Below are 9,825 nucleotides of genomic sequence, written 5' to 3'. Positions count from 1 at the left end.
CTATACGTTCGCATTGTACACCCACCCATCCACCAAGACCAACCAATCTACTTTCATTTTTGCCTTAAGTAACCATCTGTTTTATGTAACCATACCAAAGTAACATATAATACTAATTTGAGAGTCCCGGATTTACATTTACTGTTATGTCTACTGTAGAGACTAGGCTGCTTCACTCCACATTGTACATTATCTAATTTTATCAAATGTATATGATGAGAATAATTTGAAGTACTAATATTAGTACCACTGAGCTACTGTTGTCTGAAGAAATAAGCATTCTTAACCTAAATCAGTTCTGACATTAGAACCAGTTTTTAAACCAGAGGCATAACATCGCGAGACATCGGGGAACGCTTGCGAAACAGACCAAGCAGACTAGGCCTGGGTTTGGGGTTTGAGAAGTAAATGCTCGCGTTTGAGTGGTAAAATAACTGTAGACGGAAGTCAAATCAAATCAAATTCACAACGAGTAAAGTCGGGGGAGGTACATATTTATGCACGGACAGTTTTCTGTCTGACAACTTCGGTTGTTTCTAGGAAACGTTACAATGGCAGACATGGAATTTGCCTTTGTTATTGCCGATGATGCTATCGAAATTCCACTTCTCCTACACGAAGCTGAACATGATCAACACGGTCCAAGGAATGAATATCCTAATAAGGAATTTAGATACCAGCCCAAGCTCTTTCTAACATTCACAATAAAAATGTTTTGTGTGTGTGATGGTTTTCTCAAAATATAACCAGGTAGTAGTGGCTACTAGAATGAGATATTGGTGTTTTTGTAGCATATGGGATATTCTCTGTTGTTTGCTATTACTTCATGACCTTGTACTTTCCTCATTATTATTTGTGATTGTGCAACATGGAATTGTAACAGTCCACAAAGATTCTTACTGTATGGTAATTGATTGCATGTCAGCATCACTACAGTCTGCAGTGTATTTATTTAATTCTCAACCTTTATGTTGCTTTTGTCAGTAAGCATGTAAAGAACAGAATTTCATGAAATCATATGAAGGACAAAACACTCACTGTACAGAAAAGGATTAGACTATACATGTACATCAGTTCACATAAGTTACTGGTTAAACAATATGAAAAGGATTAGACCAGGGGTACTCAAGTACTTTTTGAGAAAGTCCAGTCACATAAAATGTCCTGGGTGGCAAAGTTACTGATGGATATTGTAATTTATCGGTGTAGTAACAAAGCCCCACCTTGCAACCTATGCGACCCCAGACTGTTCACCCCCCTCTTTTTGGCGGAGAGAACATTTTGCAGTTTTAAAGCTAATTTCCCACAATTGTACACATTTTGCATGGGGCAGGGCATTTTTTTGCTGTTTTAAATATAATTTCCTGCAATTTCCCATAACTTATATGTGTTTATATGATAGCAGGGGTCGATGCCCAACCAAGCTCCCTTAACCGGTGTGAAATGGCTAGCTAGTTAGCGGTGCGCGCTAGTAGCATTTCAATCGGTGACGTCACTCGCTCTGAGACCTTGAAGTAGTTGTTTCCCTTGCTCTGCAAGGGCCGCGGCTTTTGTGGAGCGACGGGTAACGGTGCTTCGAGGGTGACTGTTGTCGATGTGTGCAGAGGGTCCCTGGTTCGGGGCGAGGAGAGGGACGGAAGCAACACTGTTACATATATACAGTGCATTCGGAAAGTATTCAGACACCTTTACTTTTACAACATCTTGTTACGTTACAGCCTTATTCTAAAATTGATTAAATTCATTGTTTTCCTCATCAATCTACACACAATACCCCATAATGACGAAGCAAAAACAGGTTTTTAGAAATGTATTACAAATAAAAAACAGAAATACCTTATTTACATAAGTATTCAGACCCTTTGCTATGAGACTCGAAATTGAGCTCAGGTGCATCCTGTTTCCATTGATCATCCTTGAGATGTTTCTACAACTTGAATGGAGTCCACCTGTGGTAAATTCAATTGCTTGGACATGACTTGGAAAGGCACACCTGTCTATATAAGGCCCCACAGTTGACAGTGCATGTCAGAGCAAAAACCAAGCCATGAGGTCGAAGGAATTGTCCGTAGAGCTCCAAGACAGGATTGTGTTGAGGCACAGATCTGGGGAAGGGTACTAAAACATTTCTGCAGCATTGAAGGTCACCAAGAAGACAGTGGCCTCCATCATTCTTAAATGGAAAAAGTTTGGAACCACCAAGACTCTTCCTAGAGCTGGCCGCCTGGCCAAACTGAGCAATCGGGGGACAAGGGCCTTGGTCAGGGGTATTCTGTGTAGATTGATGAGGGGAAAAAAACAATTTATTCAATTTTAGAATAAGGCTGTAAGGTTCGGATCCGGACTGTGGTCCGCCAGTTGAGTATGGGGGGGATTAGACTATACGTATACAGCAGTTCACATAAATTACTGGGTAAACAATATGCCAAGCAATATGCCAAGCAGTCAAATGCACTTCGTATTTGACCCCACAACTGGATTCTGGGGTACTTGCTCATTAAGGCCCGGACACAGATTAAGCCTCTAAAATTGCCATTTAAGAATTCCCCTACAATAATATCCCATGTTACGCCTCATGTCCACGAGATGCATCAAACTCTTTGCGTTCCAGCTGAAGTCATTAATTGTCAATGGAGCAGTCCACAAAGCTACATTGGGGATCCCGCACTAGGCTGCAGTGCGTTCTGTGTCCCGCATGCGTTCAATATTTTCAACTTGTACGTTTCTTTACCATGTTGTGGTACAAACGGAAGTACACACAGACTCCAACTAGCTAGCGTTTAGCTAGTTGAAAAGCGAAGCACATGGGCGTCAAGTATGGAAAAATGTAGCCTAGACATCGGGCAAAACAAAACGCATATGCATCCACCCGATGACCTTTCTGTGCATGAGCTTAGCTAGCCAACGTTGCCATGACATTGCCTACAAACATTACTGGAGATTTCTATTGAAGTTTCTTTGATTAGATTTTTTATTTGATTTCTGCATCCTGTACTGTCTTTGTTAGAAATACATATTGGGCCAAACTTGCTCCGTCCATACGCTACACAACCACGGACGTTCATTAATTTTCAGCAGTTGAGTCTGGAACCGAGTACCTCCCCAAGAACGCTGAGGTGTATTTCTGTCTGTAATAAAGCCCTTTTGTGGGGGAAAACAAATTCTGATTGGCTGGGCCTGGCTCCCCAGTGGGTGGGTCTGGCTGCCAAGTGGGTGGGCCTGGCACCCCTGCAGTCATGTGAAATCCATTGATTAGGGCCTAATGAATTTATTTCAATTTACTGATTTCCTTATATGAACTGTAACTCAGTAGAATCGTTGAAATTGTTGCGGACCACCATAGTCCCTGTGCCCAAGAACACTAACGTAACCTGCCTAAATGACTACAGATCCGCAGCACTCACATCTGTAGCCATGAAGTGCTTTGAAAGGCTGGTCATGGCTCACATCAACACCATTATCCCAGAAACCCTAGCCCCACTCCAATTTGCATACCGCCCCAACAGATCCACAGATGATGGAATCTCTATTGCACTCCACACTGCCCTTTTCCACCTGGACAAAAGGAACACTATGTGAGAATGCTATTCATTGACTACAGCTCAGCGTTCAACACCATCGTGCCCTCAAAGCTCAGCACTAAGCTAAGGACCCTGGGACTAAACACCTCCCTGCAACTGGATCCTGGAGGGGACTGAGCACGCACCCCTGAGGGGCCCCCAGGTGGTAAGGGTAGGTAACAACACCTCTGCCATGCTGATCCTCAACACAGGGGCCCCTCAGGGGTGCGTGCTCAGTCCCCTCCTGTACTCCCTGTTCACCCATGACTGCATGGCCAGGCACGACTCCAACACCATCATTAAGTTTGCCGACGACACAACAGTGGTAGGCCTGATCCCCGACAACGATGAGACAGCCTATAGGGAGGTCGTCAGAGACCTGGCAGTTTGGTGCCAGGATAACAACCTTTCCCTCAACGTGATCAAGACAAGGAGACGATTGTGGACTACAGGAAAAGGGGGACCGGGCACGCCCCCATTCTCATCGACAGGGCTGTAGTGGAGCAGGTTGAGAGCTTCATGTTCCTTGGTGTCCACATCACCAACAAACTATCATGGTCCAAACACACCAAGACAGCCGTGAAGAGGGCACGACAAAGCCTATTCCCCCTCAGGAGGCTGAAAAGATTTGGCATTGGTCCTCAGATCCTCAAAAAGTTATACAGCTGCACCATCGAGAGCATCCTGACTGGTTGCATCACTGCCTGGTATGGCAACTGCTCGGCCTCCGACCGCAAGGCACTACAGAGGGTAGTGTGTACGGCCCAGTACATCACTGGGACAAAGCTTCCTGCCATCCAGGACCTCTATACCAGGCGGTATCAGAGCAAGGCCCTAAAAATTGCCAAAGACTCCAGCCACCCTAGTCATAGACTGTTCTCTCTGCTACTGCACAACAAGCGGTACCGGAGTGCCAAGACTAGGTCCAAAAGGCTCCTTAACAGCTTCTACCCCCAAGCAATAAGACTCCTGAACAGCTAAAATGGCTACCCAGACTATTTGCATACCTCAATTACCTGGACTAACCTGTGCCCCCGCACATTGACTCTGTACCGGTACCCCCTGCATATAGCCTCGCTACTGTTATTTTACTGCTGATCTTCAATTTGTTTTTTCTTTTTTACTTAACTGCATTGTTGGTTAAGGGCTTGTAAGTAAGCATTTCACAGTAAGGTCTACACCGGTTGTATTCGGCACATGTGACAAATACTTTTTGATTTGGTTTATATTTTTGTTCAGTATAAATGAGGAAAACTGCATATGGTCATTTCAGCAATTAAGATTAAAGTCACCAGAACACTTTATTACAGTTTCATTATGTCACGCTGTCTGAACAGAAGAATGTCCACTACACATACAGGATCTTATATTCATAGCAGGAAAACATTTAAACAAAACAGATTGGATTTTCACAATTTAATTGTTTATTTTTAGGCTAAAATTCTATTAATTGAAATAAGTACTGTATTTTGGTCTCCACAAATAAAACAAAAATATGTCCATATAAATAAACGTCACACTGCATAGCAAGACACACTAACCATCACAGAAACACCTTGATACTAGAAGCCAATAAGACGGAACCACAGAGACATTGCACTACATCGGACCAAAACAACCTCTGCCTGCTTTGATTAACCAATTGAGAGAGTCAATTTGCTTTATATTTGACTGGACAAATGTATAGCCTACCTATGTGAATCTTATACCCATCTGATGATTCTATATCTAGAGGAAATAAGACTTATGAATAGAGCATTCAAGTGAGTAGGCAGAGAAAGATGTTGCGCCATTCATGGGTGTCGTAGATGTATTAATGAAGTATGTCAACTGGTGGCAGTACAATGGGAGTGTCTCAGTGCTTCCTTAGTTTAAGGGATTGGGGGGGGGGGTCTAACCAGAAAAACGGTAATTGGCATGGATCTCTGGCTTGATGTCACACACCATCTTCAGCAGATTGCCCAGCACCCCTTCACGGTTCCGCTGGTAGCTAGTCTGGATGCTGCCCATCTTGCCCACGGTCTCTTTGTCCACCTCCACAGCAGAGTTACCATGGGATCCAAGAGCCTAATGGAGAAATGGGATTAAGGCCACCTTACAAGACAAACCACTTCACAAACATACAGTAAGTATTAAGTAGGGCTGTGGCGGTCATGAAAGTCAGCAGGTAACTCATGCAAATGGCTGCCAGTCTAATGGTAATTGACCATTAATGAACATAAACACATTTAGCATCTCCAGGCTTCTATGCATACAAGCTGCTGATGCGCACATTTGGAACAGCTACATTTTAAAAAGTGAAATAAATCAATGTAATATTTAATACATGAAACAGGTCCTATAGGCTACACTTAATTTAGAGTTAATTGGTAACTTTAGCTGTGACAGGCCTACAAAAACCTTGGAATGTTTTAGAAATCAAAACATATGGGCTGCATGATGCTACTCTATATTGGTGATTTGGAAAAAGTTGCAAAAAGGCATGCGCTCTGATCCTTGCGCTTCCCACTGAGAGAATTGCATGGCTGCTCTGCTTGTAGCAAGCAAGTCAGGAGATTTCTAATCAATGGAAAATGAGAACGAAAGGCTACAACAATCAAAAGCCAACAGGTAGGCTGCTATTTATAATCTGAACGGAGTTGTTGTTATTTGTAGGCCAACTGTAGGAAGCTGAGAAGCACAGTAACATTATAGCTAGCTTCTCTCTGTTTGATGCAGTCAAGACAGGTACTATGTAATCGGATGGGATGATAAATAACTAGCAAGAAGTTAGTCTATTAATGCGAGTTAAGTGGATGCTGTCTCTCTCCCTCTGTGCCTGCTCTGGTGATCTGAACCTCCTGCGTCTTACTCACACATCTTCCCCCGTTCCCTAGTAGCTACGGCTGCTCGCTCTGTGCCTCGCTCTCTCCCTTTCTCTGTAGCTCCGGTTAATAAAGTAGCAAAACAGTTGGCTTTTCTGCTGCTTCCCTCACTTGGATAGCTACCAACTACAGTTCCTTATGACTAGGAAAGCATATGACTTGTGTTTCTCCTTTGCCAATTCAAATCCTCCCCCCAGTGACTCACCGCAGCCTCCTTGGTCTTAAACTCCTTCTCCCTCTGCGTACGGTACTGCTCAATCTCTGCCTGGGCTTCCTCCTTGGCCTGCTTCAGCCTACGGTTCTTACCTGATCAAACACAGAAACAATCTGCACTTAGGCTTAGTAAGTCAAATGCATTGGAGCAGACATTGAATTCCCAGTCCCATCAAGTCTACTATAACTATGCAGTTTATTGTGTGCTTCCTGGCAATAGAGGAAGTGGGAAATCCTATTGTTAGGGAAATGAGACCTAGTGAAAGAATTGTGAGGAAAGACAAGCAAGTAGCCTACTGTCAGGGCAGGTTTCCCAGGCCCAGAGTACAGTCTACTCCGGGGTTCAGTGAAGAATCTCCATTCAAAAGTGTTTTTTAGTCCTGGGGTAGGCCTAATCTAGGTCTGGGAAACCTGTAAACTGGGGGGTAAAGGAAAAATAAAGACAAGGAAGTATTTAAGTTAAGGCTCTCTTTGTGATCGAGTCATGTTACTCTGACTAAATTCACTCACTGGAATATGACTGTCAGACAGACAACGCTAAAGTTAAATCTATGTCTATTGTTGGCCATTCACTAGACCAATATTGGACTACAGGAGCCTAACGTTACTCCATAGTCCAAGGACCTTATATGTTCTGTTTAAAAGGCGAATTGGCTCTGGAAGCCAAAACTTCCAAATACTCCATCTAAACGTTAATCGATTCTCAATTGCATACAGTTTTAGAAACATAAATCCCTCTTTCATATCACATCAAAATATTTTCACAAATGCAAAACCCACACTTACTGTACACTGTTTTAACCCAGTTGAAGCTGAAAGTATTTCAGTGACAACATTTGTGGCTTCTGTCTTCCGTTTACACACAGGTGTTCGGAGACGTAGATAGCTAATTAGCATAGTCTACTGTGCCTTCCATCTGTTTTCCGTAAACAAGCGCTGTAACATGGGAATATAGTCGTGTGGGAACCCTTTTTTTGTTGTTGCCGATATGAAAAATAAGGTCCTTATGCTTCCAAAACCGTACCGCAAGCAACGCGTTAGCTTAATGTTAAGACCAAGCGTCGCGGCTCTTAATAAAACTCCCCCCTACAGAAGACGCCTTCGTCCAATAACTCTTATGTGTAATGTAATGGAACTGAGAGTCATGATCAAGGGCTACCCATTCACCTACTGTAATGCTAGCGCTTAGGTCTGACTGGCACCTTGGCGGGTTCTCTAGAGTTAGGCCTATTGTAGATCTCATCTGATCTCACACTTACCAGTCTTCTCTAGATGTAGGCTAGGTGTGTTTTTCCCAAGATAATTTCTAAGGGGCCAGTATAGGGGAGTTACCGTACACACCGATTGCTATCCCTTAAAATTGCCACCCCTATGGAACATTTCTCATCTTACTGGCTCAGTTGTGTATGATATGGAACAGCCAGCCAATGCCAATTGTAAAACATAGCATTAGGCCCATTTGGTTGACATCTATCATGTGCACGACACCCTTGGCTTGTGCATAGACCTTTACAATAAATAACAGTAGCTAACTAGTTAGCTAACAAACAGTTACTACAGGTGGCAATAGTTAGCAAACTAACAAACAAACCACAGATACCTTAACAGTTAGCTAACGTTAGTTATGTAAAAAAAATAAAAAATAAACATACTGCCGGTAGCTAGCTATCAGATGTTGCTAGTTAGTTAGCTTGGATTGAAGCAAGGATTTGCAGGCCTTGCCATCTCCACATTGTGCCGTTAGCCAATCAATGAATTTATTCCTATCAAATCTGGGGTATATTCTAGTAGCTATTTATTGATCAAATGTTTGTTATGCCATTAGCTAGCTAACGTTACCTTCCAGCAAAATGTTAGCCAATCAAGCTAAAGTCAGATAGTTCACTGCTAGCTAAATTGACCTAAGCCGTTGAATATCAACAGATTTTAACTTACGTTTACGTGCTTCTGCTACCTTTTCTGCAGCTCGTTTTTCAGCTTGCAGTAGCTGCTGAATACCCTGGGACTGGCTAGCCATTATTTGGTTCGGAGAGAGATGTCTAGATGGACAAGAAGATGGTGTTCCAGCTGCTGGTCGGTGAATTTACTGCAGTCAGCTGACAACGCATCATGTCGTTGTCAGGCTCAAACCACGTGACCGGGGGTGCGGTCGATTTGCCTCCCGGCCTATCCGAGATGCACCCCGCAGCAGCCTGTGACTAAATCTAGCCTGTCACTAAAACCAATACTATAACCATCTACTGACCGTGGTTAATCCCTACCACATACAGGTGAACTCCTCCTTTTCTTTCCTATATTCCTTTCCACCTTTCCTTGCTCCCTTTCCTTTCCTCGTTCAATTTACTTTCCTCACTCCCTTTCCTTTCCAAGCTTCCTTTCCTCCTTTCCTCTCTACTGGCCGTTGTTAATCCCTACCACATACATGTGAACTCCTTTACTTTACTAGATTCCTTTCCTCACTCCCTTTCCTTTCCTCCTTTCCTAGATCCCTTTATTTCCCTTCTTTCCTACTTTCCTTTCCTAGCCCCATTTCCTAGCTTCCTTTCCTTCTTCCTTTCCTCTCTACTGGCCGTGTTTAATCCTAGGAAAGGAGGAAAATAAAGGGTGTTAGGGAAGGAGGAAAGGAAAGGAAAGGGAGCAAGTAAAGGGAGCTAGGAAAGGAGATAAAGGAAGATAGGGAAGGAGAGGAAATTGAGGTAGGGAAGGAAAAGAAGCAATGAAAGGTGGAAAGGAAAGGGAGCTATGAAAGGCGTAAAATAAAGGGTTCTAGGAAATGAGGAAAATAATCTTGGAAAGGAGGAAAATAATCAAGGAAAGAAAAGGAAGAGTTCACGTGTATGTGGTAGGATTAACCACAGCCAGTAAATAGGAAAGCAAAGGAAGAAGGAAAGGAAGTTAGGGTAGGAGGAAAGGAAGCTAGGAAAGGAGGAAAAGAAAGGGAGCGAGGAAAGGAGTAAAGGAATCTAGGAAAGGGGCTGCAGCTGGATACTATTGTCTTATCCCTTCAGTGGGTGCAGGTGCCATATTACATCAGTTTGGGGCAGAAAAGTAAAGCCTGAGTAGCAGTAGTAGCTTCCCCCACTCATAACAAACGTTGTTCCAACAATGTTTTCCTTGACCTTCTTTAGCATAATATTTTAAGTTGAATAAATAGGGTTTCTTCACACATTGTGTACATTCATTCAGCA

General features: G+C 43.2%; 1 protein-coding gene across 1 annotated transcript; it reads right to left on the bottom strand.

The window, feature by feature from the left end:
• Positions 1–4,836: 4,836 nt before the first annotated feature.
• On the bottom strand, positions 4,837–8,813 carry LOC311100093 (V-type proton ATPase subunit G 1-like). Its single transcript, XM_084140838.1, has 3 exons — positions 8,573–8,813; positions 6,630–6,730; positions 4,837–5,627 (listed from the first exon to the last, which is right to left on the bottom strand). Exons 1-3 carry the CDS (start codon positions 8,652–8,654, stop codon positions 5,454–5,456), a joined length of 357 nt encoding a protein of 118 aa, XP_083996964.1. The 5' UTR covers positions 8,655–8,813; the 3' UTR covers positions 4,837–5,453.
• Between the last annotated feature and the right edge of the window lie 1,012 nt (positions 8,814–9,825).

Source organism: Coregonus lavaretus, assembly GCF_964263955.1.
Source record: "Coregonus lavaretus genome assembly, chromosome: 24".
In the NCBI taxonomy this organism is placed as follows: domain Eukaryota; kingdom Metazoa; phylum Chordata; class Actinopteri; order Salmoniformes; family Salmonidae; genus Coregonus; species Coregonus lavaretus.
This window is presented reverse-complemented; position numbering and strand designations above follow the sequence as displayed.

What these genes read in the sequence shown, in the direction of transcription:
- LOC311100093 (XM_084140838.1), bottom strand. Translation starts at nt 8,654, where the DNA reads ATGGCTAGCCAGTCCCAGGGTATTCAGCAGCTACTGCAAGCTGAAAAA. An exon ending in GGTAGCAGAAGCACGTAAAC is followed by an intron (nt 6,731 to 8,572) that starts GTAAGTTAAAAT and finishes GTGTTTGATCAG; the next exon opens with GTAAGAACCGTAGGCTGAAG. An exon ending in TTAAGACCAAGGAGGCTGCG is followed by an intron (nt 5,628 to 6,629) that starts GTGAGTCACTGG and finishes TTTCTCCATTAG; the next exon opens with GCTCTTGGATCCCATGGTAA.